Source organism: Cyprinodon tularosa, unplaced genomic scaffold, assembly GCF_016077235.1.
Source record: "Cyprinodon tularosa strain WSP-4 unplaced genomic scaffold, ASM1607723v1 ctg356, whole genome shotgun sequence".
NCBI classification, from domain to species: domain Eukaryota; kingdom Metazoa; phylum Chordata; class Actinopteri; order Cyprinodontiformes; family Cyprinodontidae; genus Cyprinodon; species Cyprinodon tularosa.
The window spans coordinates 791627-805651 of record NW_024039070.1 but is presented as its reverse complement, the minus strand read 5'-3'; the positions used below and the strand labels follow the sequence as shown (position 1 = coordinate 805651).

Genomic DNA, 14025 nt, shown 5'->3' with positions numbered 1-14025 from the left:
AGTGTGAGATTAACAAAGTTCAGTTATTATATATTCTCTGTAGGGTTTAGGTTAGACCGGTTTAGGGCCCTATCAAGCACAATGATCAGTTGTTATAAAACTGGGTTGACATCATCTCCCTAAATCTTGTCAGCAGACGGAAACATAAAACGCTCAAAGTTTTTCTCGTAGACTCCTACTCTGACTTTGGACTTCCTAAAAACTATGGAATAAAGAGTCCAAACGTTGTAGCCCATGTCCTGGAACTCTTCCAGCTCTCATTCCCAATCACCCATCCCTATTGTGTGTCTGACACTTTCCTTCCACTCAACTTTGTCTTATTTTAACACCAATCTGTCAGCAGCCAGCTTTGTTTTTACCCAGTTTTTGGCTGTCTATGTGCTTTGCAGAGCATGCCGGTGACCGTCTGCTTGTCAACCAGTCTCCATGATTCTGTGGGCTATATTATGGCCAGCAACATGCTAGTTTGGTATTAAAAATATTTAAAGCTACAGTGTGTAATAATTACAGGGATATACAGTGAGAAATGTAATATATTATACATAACTATGTTATTTTATCATCATCTACGAGCTCAGCCTCTTAACCTTAATATTTGCGTTGCCTTAGAAATCGTTGTTTATAATTACATAGGAGCGGGTCTCGCAGCCATGGAGGCAGACATCTTTGCGCTACGGCAGCGCAGAGCCAACAAACTTCACAGCCAAACGTCACAACGATGTAGAAAAAATAACGGGTATATTTATTATCTTAAGTCTACATGAAATCTATACCCTACACAGACTAATGAAATACTATCATTAAAATTATCTATGTAAACAAACCTCATCACTTGAGAAGGTAGGTGAGGCGGACGTGGTGGAAGACATTTTGTCCCGTAACGCTCGCCGTACTGTTGGGGGGAGAAGCGGTGGGGGGGAGATGTTCATGTTGCTGCGGTCTGCAGTCTGGACGCTAGATGTCGCTGAAAATTACACACTGTAGCTTTAATTGGAAAACTTAAAATTCAAATTTACTTAAAAATTGATAAGTTGACCAATAGCTCTGAGCCATAACCATCTAAATTAAAACAGCTAAATAATTTTTAACGAAACTACTGAGATAAATTCACTTTTCGCTGATACTCTAATTTACTGAGATGCACACGTATTGTCTTAAAACACACATAGGCCGATGCTGTATCAGTAATTTTCCTTTTGTCCGCAGAGTTCTCCACAGGATTCAACCCTTTCACCCAAACCATCCTACATGGACACATGACCAGCAGCAGCTGTCAGGCAGAAGACCACACAGGGACAGCCCGTCAAATGAAACCCTCTCCTACACGACAACAGCGGCAATGCCGACTTTCAGCACGCTCCAGAAGAAAAGGATAAAGATCTTCTTGTAGTTTTTATTACCTCTTTATTTTTAAGAAACTCTGGGGATAAGAAAAAAAAGAACAAATCCTACTAGGCTAGAAGCATGATTTCATATAAAACAAAATCAAACACAAGCAAAAAAAAAAAAAAAGAAAGAAATGCAACAAACATGTGCTTCCTGTTATCTGTATCAGCATGAGTGATTGCTGCAGCATGGCCTGTCTTTATCTACAAATACAGAGGGGAAAACAGGGGTGGGTAAAGGGGTGGGATGGGGCAGGCATGCAATGTCCTTTCAATCACTGGCCCGTTTTATAAATTAACATAAAAATTAACTTTATCAGCCAGAGGGGAAAACAAAAAGACTACAAACTAATATTAATCTATTCCACACCACACAGACCAGTTTGAATCTTCTCCCAGAGTTGTCTGAGCCCACCAAAGCTCCTCTTACCACCCAAGAATATCAGTGTTGTACATAATATTGTATGCACTCAAATGAAAACGTAACCATGTGTTACATGTGTTGTTTATGTTCTTTGAGATCTCTATGCGATGCCACTGATGCTGCTTTCATGTACATAAGAGATTCCTCCCTGTTTTTCTTGTTAGGTCTGTTCTGTCAGAGCCTATATAATATTAGTCTATATATCCTGAGGTCATTGTGGGTACACAAACATGCAAATGTCATTTCGCTCCTCCTGTTTTGACTTGGGTTTGTGCTCATCTTTCTCCATCTCTCACTTGCTCCCATTGTTTGAAAAGGTCTAACTGCAGAGGGGAGGACTTTCATCTATCACTGTATTGTGGGTCTTTTTAATCTGTAAGAGGCAGTTTTAAAAGCGTCTCTTTGCAGAAGGCAACACTTCTGGTGAAAGATAGGACTTTTCCATTTCTCTTCAGTAGGTATTGTTTGGTTCATATTGTTGTTTTAATAAGATGTTTCACCTTTGCAATTAACTTCTTAGAGCACATGTAGCAGTCCTGTTCCCCTTCATCGTAAGGCGGGGTAGGATCCCACCTTTAGCTTGCAGTATTCTACTACACCACACGCACAAGGTGCACTTACAGATCATCTGTCCACCACCAGAAGATGTCACTCGGTGAGGTAGCTGAAACACTGGTAATGTAGCACTGGTCTGACTGGGCAGGCAGGGGAGCGTTGTGTTATGGGGCGAGGTCATGTTGAGTTGTCCTTTTGTTGGCTACTTGGAACGCAGTCAAGGCAGTCAGTCACCAATCACTGTGATGAGAAACTGTAATACTGACCCATAACTGTGAGCCTGGCTCCCCCTAGTCTCTAGGCTTGTCTCCACTTTTTACAAACATCCTTTTTTTTGTATTGACTTGCTGTCTTAGATTTATGTCATATTCAGAAGAAGCAATAACTGCTAAGAAAAAGACAAATGTTTATGAGTGAGTGTGTGTGGAAAAAGGATGACAATTTTAGGATCACAGGTTACGGTCTTCCTGAGCTTGGGATTTCAGTGTGTGTATCGCAGCTTTAAAGTCCTGCTATCAGTATTCTGAAATGATGTCAGTAATTTAGGATCAGTCATTATTTTGCTTCACATGATGTATCACAAAATCATGATATGACATCTAGTATCATAAATCCAGTGGTGGTTTTTGCATTAATGTCACAAAATAGACAAAATGTTGCACAAATCACAAAATGTGTGATATGTGTAGAACAATATTAAGCATTTAAATGTTGTTTTTATATATAGTACAGGATAATTTAAAAAAATCATGAACGTGAAACTCTGCTTTAAAAGAAATGTCTGTTCATTGCACAACAATCCAGGTTTAACAGTCGAAATGTTCTTCATATTTTGAATCCAAATAGATAGTATGAGTTCATGTTCTTAAAAAAGAGTGAATTAGTGCTCAAATAGCGATCAACAACTCAGATACCTACTTTAGCATCCTTAGCTTCCTTCACAGTTTTTACATTGTGACAACATATAAAGGCACACTCTTCCAGTGATTAGACATGCAGGTTAGATATCTGTTTTTTTTTGTTTTGTGTGGTGATACAACCCCTGATGATTGGTTCCCTGGGTGGTGAGCCTTGTCAAAAACCACCACTGTTTGAATCTCCTCTTAAAAGTGCCCAATACTTGGTTTTGTAATTTATCGAAGAATGTCAATGTTATGTTCAAGCAGTTTTGAAACCTTAAAGACGTTCATATGCACTTCGACAGACGTCCCGTTGTACAAGTTTGTGTTTGCATGGATTTCTGGGTAGCTCCTCTGTCCCGGTTAAAGGGACATGTTAAAGTTAGGGGCTCATACTGCAAAAAGTCCAAGACTATATACGTCTACACTTTTAAAGGTTGATTTACCTCAATATGTGTGTGCCATCTCACATGACACAAACTTTCTATACATTTGGTTCAAACGTCATGTTCACCACTGAGCTCTTTATCAGACAAACACGTAAACCACAGAAATGTCGCAATAAGCATCCATCCGTAATTGTTTAGTAGGCTACACAGCCAGAAACAATGAATGTAAAGTGGTGGTATTACTGTGAGTCCTGTTATGTGTTGGATCTGTGCTCCAGTAGAAATTAGGGTGTTCACTCTGATGTTTATAACTCAGTATCTGCTCATCATACATTTAACTTCATCTTATCTTCATCACAAGCATACATGAAGGACGGTTTTAAAAAGGAAAGCCTTGATTAGTATTTACAGTTATTTTTTTGTTAGATATTTATATTTTGTGATATAAAAAGTACGATTTTTCCATAGATAAAATAAAATCCTTTATATCACAGCATACAATTTGCACCATGTGATGCAACTGTTTTTTTTTCTAGTTACATTGAATAAGATTTTAAATGGGTTGATAAATAAATCAATTAAATGAATCCTGAATATTAAAAAAATATAATAGGTGCATTGATATTGTATAGGTGAGTATATTGTCTTTTTTAATGGAATTGAGAAATTATTATTGGTTCAGATTTTTTTTTTTTTTGTCTCTTGTTAATTTCTTACTACATTTTTCTGTATCGAGGGCTAAAATGCTGTAGACCATTAAATACGCTTCTTTTGTGTAAAAGTAAATTTTTTATACATGTGATAATTTAATAACTATGGCGGATACAGTTAATAGTCAAAACATTACAAATGTATATGTATCTATAGTTAATTATATACATCCATGATTGTATGTTATAAAAAATGTATTGGAACTTTAAATAATGTGTTTAAAGTTACATTTCCTATATATATTCAAATTTGCTTTATCTTTGTTTTTACATCAAACATTTCAGTTATAAGTTTGGCCTGTCAAGAAGATCTTAACATGTGATTGGACAATTAAAAAAAGGTGTGAGAGGATGACCTTTAAAAAGGAAAAAATGTTTAATGTGCTTTTAACAACATTTTATCTAATTATTTTTACATGTATAATGCTCTCTAGCATTTTATAAATGAATAGCACATTCAAATGATTACATTAACTCTTATTTAAATTATCACATGTATGAATAGTCAAACGAGTAGTAATAAACTAAAATAGAGCAAAATTAAATATCTGATCCTACTAATTAATCCTCATGAATCTGAGAGATTTAGCTAATCTATAATTTCATGTCAGGTTTTTCAGGGCTCACTTTCAACCTATTCTCCTATTAAAGAATAATTATTTATTACATATTTTTAATTAAAAAGTATTTCATCCTTTATGTTTTAATGCTTGAATGGTTTAAACAAGCTGATTCATTTTAGGAATCATCTGCTGATGTCAGGGTTAGTGCTACAGGGATCTGAATAACGGTAAAAACACAGGCGCAATCTCAAACAAGATAAAATTACTTGAGAAATTTGGTGGCTTTGGAGATGATGACCATTTTTCCTCAACGCAGCCTTCCCCTGATCGCTTTTTTGTTGGTTTCCCTCTTACCAAATATGAGACTGAGCCAAATCTGAAGGCTTCCACATGGTGACAGATTGAATGTGGTCAGAGAGGTGTCCAAGCAGGTGCCGGCAGGATGTGCTGTGGTTTTAACAGCGAGGTGAATCCTAGAAGGCCTGCACCAAAGGACTGCCAAAAACGATGCCATGCACAAAGTTCATGCAAAAATATTAACTCCTGCAAAAACTAGAGAAGACATGTATATTCCTTTAGAACGGATTGAAGACATTAATAACGCAATAGCATATTACTCGATACTAAGGAATGCAACTGCGCACATGCACATAAAATGTTTTTAACATAAAAAGGCTATATATATATATATATATATATATAATATGGAAATATATATATTTACTTAGAATGCTATGCACCCTTAATTGTCAAATGGGATTTATATTATGTTATGGATGTACTTTTAGCGTCATACAGCTGTAGCTACCAAGAGACTGTTGAGTTCTGGGTATTGCCTGCAATCTGTGGATAAATGGGGGTCTTATGGGTGTTTTAACTTGTTTTTTTATTATTTTATTGTCATGAAGAGTCAAACATGGATTTGAAATATACATGTGAAAATCTTTTATTCCAATCAAAGTCTGAGGGCATCTATTGACAATTTACTCTGTACACCAGCTCAACATTTACAAAATTAATAAAGAAATGAAATGTCTTTGCGTATAGTGTGTATACTTTTGTGAAGCACCTATTCATATTCCACAAACATACAAAAACACATTTGCGGATCGGGAGGAAATTAATTGGTTTATCTCCAGAAGGTGAGGTAGCATCTGTATAGAATTTAATCAAGTTTAGACTGTGTTCATCCAGTTTCAGAGATAGCAAAACCTTTGTCTTCATCTAAGCCTTTAACTTGTATGGTAGATCCAATTCTAACCAGGTTATTTAAGGAGGTATTTCCATCTCCATTTTAGATGTGATTAATCTATCTGTGTTACAGGAATAACAAACTCAGGCTTTTAAGGTAGCTGTAATTAAACCTTTACTTAAGAAACTATCTCTTGACCCAGATGACTTGGTCAATTGTAGCCGTGTATCGAATGTTCCCTACCTTATCTAAAATTCTTGAGAAAATAGTTGCCAAATATTTGTGTGGCCATTTACACCGTAATGAACTTTTAAAGAATCAGGTTTTAGAGCTCATCATAGCACTGAAACAGCTCTGCTGAAAGTCACTAATGATATTCTCATGGTCTCAGATAATGGACTTGTATCTGTACTTGTCATCTTAGATCTCAGCATTTGATACAGTTGTTCATAATATTTTTTTAGAAAGACTTGAATATGTTTAAGCAATTAAAGGAACAGCACTAGAGCGGTTTAAATTATCTGTCTGACTGATTTCAGTTTGTTCACATTAATGATAAATCTTCCTCATACCTGTGGAGTACCACAGGGATCAGTGCTAGGACCAATTCTCTTTACTGTATATATATGCTCCCGATTGGTAGAATTATTAGGCAGTGTGGGATTTATTTATAATGTTATGCTGATGACATTTAGCTATATTTGTCTATTAATCCAGATGAAACTAACCCATTACATAGATTACAGGCATGCTTTGAAGAAATAAATACCTGGATGACTCTTAACTATCTGCTCCTCAATGCAGACAAAACAGAAGTTATTGTCTTTTGAATTGAGTCTTTGAAAAGAAAGCTGATTAGTTAGTCACTTCATTTTGATGGGATTAAATTGATTTCAGATAATAAAGCAAAACATCTTGGTGTATTTTTTTTTTTATCAGGATTTGTCATTTAAATCCCATATCAAAGAGGTTTCAAGAACTTCCTTCATGCATCTCTGGAGATAAAAATTATAAATATCCTCAAACTCTCTAAAAATATAAATCATATTTCTCCTATTCTAGCTTCTCTTCATTGGCTTCAAATCAAATCCAGAATAGAATTTAAAATCCTCCTTCTCACATATAAAGTCTTAAATGGCCAAGCTCCGTCTTATATGAGGGATCTGATTATTCCTAACAGAGCACTTTGCCTTCAGTTTGCAGGTTTACTAGTAGTTCCTATAATTTGTAAAAGTACAATGGGACACATATCTTTTAGTTATCAGGCTCCTCTCCTGTAGAGCCAACTACTAGTTATAGTCCATGAGGCAGACACCCTGTCTGTTTTGAAGGCTATGCGTAAAACTTTCCTTTTTGATTAAGCTTATAGTTAGAGTGACTAAGGTTATCCTAAGCTATATCTATAGTTATGCTGCTATAGGCTTAGACTGCTGGTGGACATGAGGACCACTTCTCATCATTCTGCCAAATTTTATATCCATTCTCCCATTTTGCAGTACATATTAGTTCCACACATACCTTTATGCTCTCTCTGCTTTTTCTCATTACAGTAGCTTCATCTGGTCTGTTCCTGTTTGGCTGTGACACCGTCCTGGAGAGAAATATCAGCTGTGTTTCTGCCATCAACACCTTTGTTTATAGATGTTGGACCTTGATCTGTTGTTCAGTGTATTCCTGTTTCTCTTACTGTGACTAACTGTGTGTACTCTGTTTTGTTTCCTGACATAGGAATTGACTCGAAGCTCATCTGCCTGGCTGTGTCTTTCCTGGATGGGGCCACCTGTGGTGTTAGTTAAGAGTTACCTTTTATATCTCTGCTTCTTTTTACGTCTCTGCTTCTATCCCCAGACAGCCCTGGCAGAGTGCTGCTCACAGAGCCTCATTGAGATCATATAATTAGATATAATTAAATTTAGCCAGGAATCCCACAAAGGAGTGTGTGTGATATACACACACATGCATTTTAACCAATCAATAACCTGGTAAGAGTGGCCACACTCACCAGGTGAGTTGTTGTTTTCACCTCTGGAACAAGCAGTTCTCCTCTAAGCCAGAGGGTGGCAGCAGTGACACCATCTTAAATACAGAATGTTCTACTTTGACATTTTAAAGTTGACATATTTACCAAAAACCGACAACAAAAATAAAACGATTATTTATTGACAAAAATATACACTATTGCAAAAAAGGAATAATTCAGATTTATTGGTCTTTTAAATAGGTTGTATGCTTTGTGGGGGATCTGTACTCATATCTAGGACTCTTTTATATAATTAAAGATAAAACTGCTCAGCCCATTTAATAATGTACATATTATGTAGGAACCATAAATTAATTTAAACAACAGCAACATATAAATATATCTGTAGTTTTATTAGCAAAAGCTGCATGAAAATTGAGTCTGTCTTGAGTGATTTATTAGAGAAAATAAAATACGAATTCCTGTTTGTTTATTTTGATCAGTATATATTGACACTGAACTCATTTTAGAGTGTAGTTTTGGGCTTCCACTCTGCAGTACATTGTTCCCTGCCTGGCCACCTCAGTAAAAATTAACTGGAACCGCCAATGTGTGAGTTCTGACGGAGTTAGTGTGCGATATGATGCAACCCTCCGCATCAGCAGCACATGCCTAATCCCTACTGTTCCAATAGAGGGCGCTGTGGGTCAACTCTGTTTATTATTCTCAGCAGCGTTCTCTTACTCTGCAGCCTGTCTGTTGTTTTGTTTGCATTTCGAAGCAAAAGGTGCTCATCTTTTAACAAAGATCCGCAACGCTTTCAGCGTGTGTGAGATATACCGTTTGAAGTGATGTGAAAAATTCAGATTGCACTTTCACTCGCATTAATGAGAGGGAGATATTTTTATTTAGCAGAAAGGAGTTGTTCTGTTGAGCCAAAAGCAGCTTCTGCCACTCTCCCTGTCTTTGTTCTACCAAACCCAGCTTTCTTGGCTGCTTCATATCACTTAGTTAACTAGTTTGAGTTAAATAAAGCGAGGATGCCCACCGACTGCCGGAAGACAAGTGCCACGGCCATCCCGTCGAGCAGAAGGGTGAACATCGACAACGCGGATCACATTCCCCACGATTATTCCACCACCCCCGGGGGGACTCTGTTTAGCACCACACCTGGAGGTAACACGTTTCTACAGATATTATCCAAAAGTATTCATATGCATCATCAAGGGCCTGTTTCAGTGCTCACAAAAGAGCTTTCATTAAAAATCAGCATGGTTTCCTTCATGCTAAATGATGAGTGCTCCTATCTGCTGCAGCTAGATGTTACCGCTAACCACCGACAAACTCAAAGGAAAAAAAGTAAATTTAAAGCACTTTATCATTGTTATACTTTCAGTGGAGGCTATTAATAATGAAGTGATTGTTTGTTTAAGTGTTTTCAACGTTTCAATCCGGGGATAATGATTAATAGTCGCTGGTTTGTTCTTTTTAAAGTTTTAAGTCACGTGACCAAGTCTAGCGACTATTAGCAAATAACACCACCTGGTCTGTAGAGGGCGCTGTCGGTTAGGCTTTTCTTCAACTTGCTTTTGTAACATTGACCCCAGATGTTTTTACAGTTGAATTAATTGCCATTATGTTAGCTTTAGAATGGTTGCTTGATGACAATGTTAGGGAAGGAAATAGTTATATAATTTCACCCGATATATATCACTTATTAGTTCAGCTTCTTAATAAGAAATGTTTTGTTCGATTTGTCAGGATTCCTGCTCATGTAGGCATGAAAGAAATGAAGAAGTAGATATAATAGCTAAACAGGCCTTAAAATCAAATATTATTAACTTAAGTGTTCTTTTAAGCAAAAGTAAGGGTCAATCTATAATTCAAAAGACTGTGAGGGGCAGGGGCTGAGCTAGATGGGGGGCCATGGGTGGCCATGGTCACCCCTACCATTTATTTCCCTCTAATACAGATGGTGGCATCAGTAATACTCTCAAGAGGACTATTAAAAAAATAAATAAAAAAATCATATATTAACAATTACTTTACAAAAGAAAAAAACAACGCTGGTTAATTATGCACATCAATATACTAACATTAAAGATGATAAGTACAGAATGCATGCTCTTCAGAAATAGTTTGTTTTATTGGGTAAAGAGAAAATGTCTTTGCAAGTCACTTAGTAGTCTTCAGTGAAATCATAGATAAATAACTGTTTTAATAAAAAAAACATATTAAATAAACAATTTATGTAGATATTAGTACTTGTAAATATCAATTTTATGCAGAATGATTACTGATAGAAGTGGGTAAGTAATGACAATGGAAAAGATGTTTGCCCAAAACTCAAACCTGAAAGAATTTTATCCACTATACCTTTTATCTAGAAAGCACGTATGCTTGAATATATGCGTCTTTATTTAGAAAGTATGGTTGTTTTGCTAGTTAAATTTCCAATTGGAACAGTGTAGATTGACCCTGAGGTCTCGGTGCCTATCTATTTTCGACCACCCCTCTGAGTACACTGGTTATTGCCTGGCCACCCCTTATGAAATTTTTCTGGCTACGCCTCTGGTTGGGGTATTAGTTGTACAAATGGAAAGCGGAAAGAAGAGGTAGTCATATCTCGACTTAGAATTGGTCATACTGGACTTAATAGTTCTCTTTTCAAAATAGGGAAACATGAAACATGGACTTGTTATTACTGTAATCAGATGGCAACAGTGGAACATGTATTATTAGAATGTAATAAGTATTCACAGGAACGTCAGAACTTAAAGTCAACATTAAATAGAGAAAAAAATAGGATTTTAAATGATAAACCTTTTAGGAATTAAATCTAACTCCGCTAGAAATCAGTTAATTAGATTTTTTAAAAACACTGGATTATTTAATCACATTTAAAATAAGAATATGAAACCCATTTTGTTTTACTCAGATCAACGCCTTGTTTGATCAAAATACTTTATCTCTCTGATTATTATGTATTATCTTAAGTAAGTCATAGCATCGTGTCACAGGCGTTTGGTTCCTGTCATGCTGATTCTTAAATTGAGTTTTTTGACATCCACACAAGATCTTACTGTAAGTGTTTATATTTGGCTCAAAGTTAGGCCTTAAATCTTAGAAAGTAGATATTTCAGTCTCTCATATTATTATTAAAAAAACAGGACTCTTTAAATTAAAGACTTTGATGAGTGTAGCTCAAACAGTGCTGCCACTTTCTGTCAATTAGAATAAGTTGTTATGCAACACACACTTCATGTTATATACTAACTATAAATAGACAACATATCCCTGTTGGATAGTCACTCATTTTTACTTTTTACTTTGTCTGAGCAATTAATTGAAAGTCTTATGACACTTATAGCGATAGCTAGGAGCTGTTACAAATAAAGCTGTTAGACTTAACCTGGACCAACTACTTAATAAGGTTATTTTTAAATGATGTTTTTTTGCTATTATCTTGCTTTTTTGTGATGCTTGTTCTCCTCTCTGATTGGATAGGTACCCGGATCATCTATGATCGAAAGTTCCTGCTAGAGTGTCGCAGCTCTCCATTGGCCAGAACCCCTCCCCGAGGTTTGCCCCCCATCCCAGGGGTCACCAGCCCTGCTTCCAAAGAACCCAATGAGAAGACCATCAATGGAGAGGTGGAGAACAAACACTCCATTACTGCTCCTGATATGAGCAATACCAGTACGTTGATACCTCTGAAAAACATGACACAGTGAGGATGCTGGGCTGATAGATGATTTGCTATGTGAACACGTGCAATAGATTGTACTATTTTATTTATTTAGTAAATTGAATAAACCAGTAGTGCTGAGCATTACTCAACTCCAGAACCAGTGTTTATGGGAGAGGCAGTGCAAAGAACTGGTGCTGGGAAACTAGCAAACAGTTTAGGACTAAAACTATGTGGGGAATTTTTCCTCTCCACTGTCGCTACAAGCATGCTTAGTGTGAGGGATTGCCTTCAAGTCAATGAGTCGATGCAATCAACTGGTTTTCCTTAGATAGAAAACTTTGAATCCATTTGACTGTATGATCTGGTGAACTGCAAAGTGCCTTGAGATGACATGTGTTGTGAATTGGCGCTATAGAAATAAACTGAATTGAAATTGAATATCCCAGCTTGTAAAATGTGTCCACATTCAACCTCACCATCCATTCACCATCAAAGTAACCATGGCACATATCAGCTTGGAGGACACTTTCTGACCTTGGTACTCTTTTGTTTCCCTCCTCTTTTCTCTAAGTTCTGATGCTCTTGCTTTTTCTTCCTTCCTCTCTGTCTTTTTGCCAGTGTTCCTATTATTTATTCAAGTATTCCTGCCTTCTGCATCACGACAAGCTCTGTTATACATCTGCTTTTCTGCAGGAGTCAGTGCAATTCCCTAACGCATACATCTTTTTAAAAAAAATGACTAACACATTTTTAATGAATTGACAATGAATAAAAATCTATAGAGGAAACACCAACTTTTCTGGCCCTCTAAGGTCCCCCCTGTTATCATGAAAAACTGTGACAGGGTGGACAATAATGGGGACATTTCCTGCTAGTAAGAATTTGCTAATGCTGTAATTAAAAAGCACTTGGTGACTGAGAAAGACTTTTAATCATCAGTTTTTAACATAAATAAGGTTAGGGGTGGATATGTTATGCCTTACCACATTACTGAACCATTCTACAGCAGAACTAAGCATTAGTAGTTAGCCTGCTTCTTCTTTTACATTTCTGGCATAGTGGACACTTTCTGGGGTATTGCTGCCTTTCACATGTTGCTTTCAGTATCACAGGAGATTATTAACTCAAATGCTTATTTGTACCATAAATAAATGATATGACGGCAGTCAGAACTTCACCTCTGTGGTTGTCTGGGCCTCAGAGAAATAACTCTTCTAAAGACAGGCTAAGTATCAAGAAATGGAAAGTTCTGGGTCTAGTTAAAGCCCAGATGTTATTGAAATGCTGTGCAGTGACTGGGAATGGGCTGAACATGCAAGACAAAAAGAGACTGGTCATCTAATATGATAATTTCCTTTGAAATAGAAGATCATTTATTTGGATCTCCTATTCTTATTTTCTACTTGCTGCATTTTAAAGTAGTGAGGATCTGTCTGTTATTTGATTAATTACATATTTGCTTTTGTTTTGTTTTTTAGGGGATGAAGCACAGTTTGAAATGGACATCTAGGCGAAGCTGAACGAGTACTGAAGCGTGACTGATGATCAGGAGCAACTTTATTTCAATCTTTGTCTCTGGCAGATTTACCTTCATCATCACTTTGTTTTCAACGTTTCAACATCCGCCCTTTTGCTCATGTGATTGTTTTGCACAGAAAAATAATTTTATTTTATTTTTTGTCTGCTTCAGGGCTCAATACTTTTTTTTTTTTTTTTTTTTACATGTGAAAGTGTGCCTTCCTGTAGTCGCTGCAGTAAGAACAAAAGAGTCACCTCTGAAGGTACTTAAGACCAACAATGCCTCATCCATGACGGAAATCTAGATCCAATCCTCTGAATAAACATTCACTCCAGGAGAGCTTGTTGCTCAGTGTGCTTTCATAATCCTGCCAGCTCTCTCTAGATCTCTAAATCTCCTCTACCTGAAGTGTTACATAACCAATGTGAAGCTGACTTTCTTTTGATCTTACAAAACAGTTTTTTTCACGGTTTGTGGGGTGAATAAAGGAAACACAAATGAACCTTTTCTCTTTTGTCCCTTTTTTTTGTTTAGCACATTTTTGTTCACATCTATGAAAAGCAATGTTTGCTTGAAAAAAAAAAAAACATCCACAGGTTGCTAATATACATTTCTTTGGGGCAAATGTGCAGCGACCTGCTCTGCCGGCTGCAAAACCTCCTGTCGCTGTTTCAGGACGAGTCATTTCAGAGGAATTCCTCAAAGACGCTGCTGGCTGATAACCTCAGCCAGTAGGAT

The 14025-nt window shown here is 36.6% G+C and overlaps 2 protein-coding genes across 6 annotated transcripts in view; both read left to right on the top strand.

Annotated features, from left to right (window-relative positions):
- Positions 1-3714, top strand: part of ank1a (ankyrin 1, erythrocytic a) — a 116738-nt gene extending 113024 nt beyond the window's left edge. For all 4 annotated transcript variants that reach the window (XM_038295594.1, XM_038295593.1, XM_038295590.1 and 1 more), the window contains one exon: positions 1207-3714. Coding sequence is in view for 2 of the 4 variants with exons in the window: in XM_038295593.1 (XP_038151521.1) it covers positions 1207-1260 (54 nt within the window). In the remaining 2 variants the exon portion in view is untranslated. The remainder of the gene's footprint in view (positions 1-1206) is intronic.
- A 5089-nt stretch (positions 3715-8803) lies between these two features.
- LOC119790172 (eukaryotic translation initiation factor 4E-binding protein 1-like) lies at positions 8804-13795 on the top strand. 2 transcript variants are annotated; one of them, XR_005281681.1, is made up of 4 exons: positions 8804-9253; positions 11585-11776; positions 13247-13367; positions 13403-13795. XR_005281681.1 is itself a non-coding variant. In XM_038295596.1 (3 exons), exons 1-3 carry the CDS (start codon positions 9118-9120, stop codon positions 13276-13278), a joined length of 360 nt encoding a protein of 119 aa, XP_038151524.1. In that variant the 5' UTR covers positions 8804-9117; the 3' UTR covers positions 13279-13795. The 2 variants fall into 2 exon arrangements, 1 of the variants encoding a protein (XP_038151524.1); XM_038295596.1 differs by having other exon boundaries at positions 13247-13795.
- Positions 13796-14025: the final 230 nt, after the last annotated feature.

Excerpts from the sequence above, each read along its gene's own strand:
- LOC119790172 (XM_038295596.1), top strand. The coding sequence starts at position 9,118 with ATGCCCACCGACTGCCGGAAGACAAGTGCCACGGCCATCCCGTCGAGC. Across the intron at positions 9,254-11,584 it reads GTTTAGCACCACACCTGGAG|GTACCCGGATCATCTATGAT; the intron begins GTAACACGTTTC and ends CTGATTGGATAG. Across the intron at positions 11,777-13,246 it reads TCCTGATATGAGCAATACCA|GGGATGAAGCACAGTTTGAA; the intron begins GTACGTTGATAC and ends TTTGTTTTTTAG.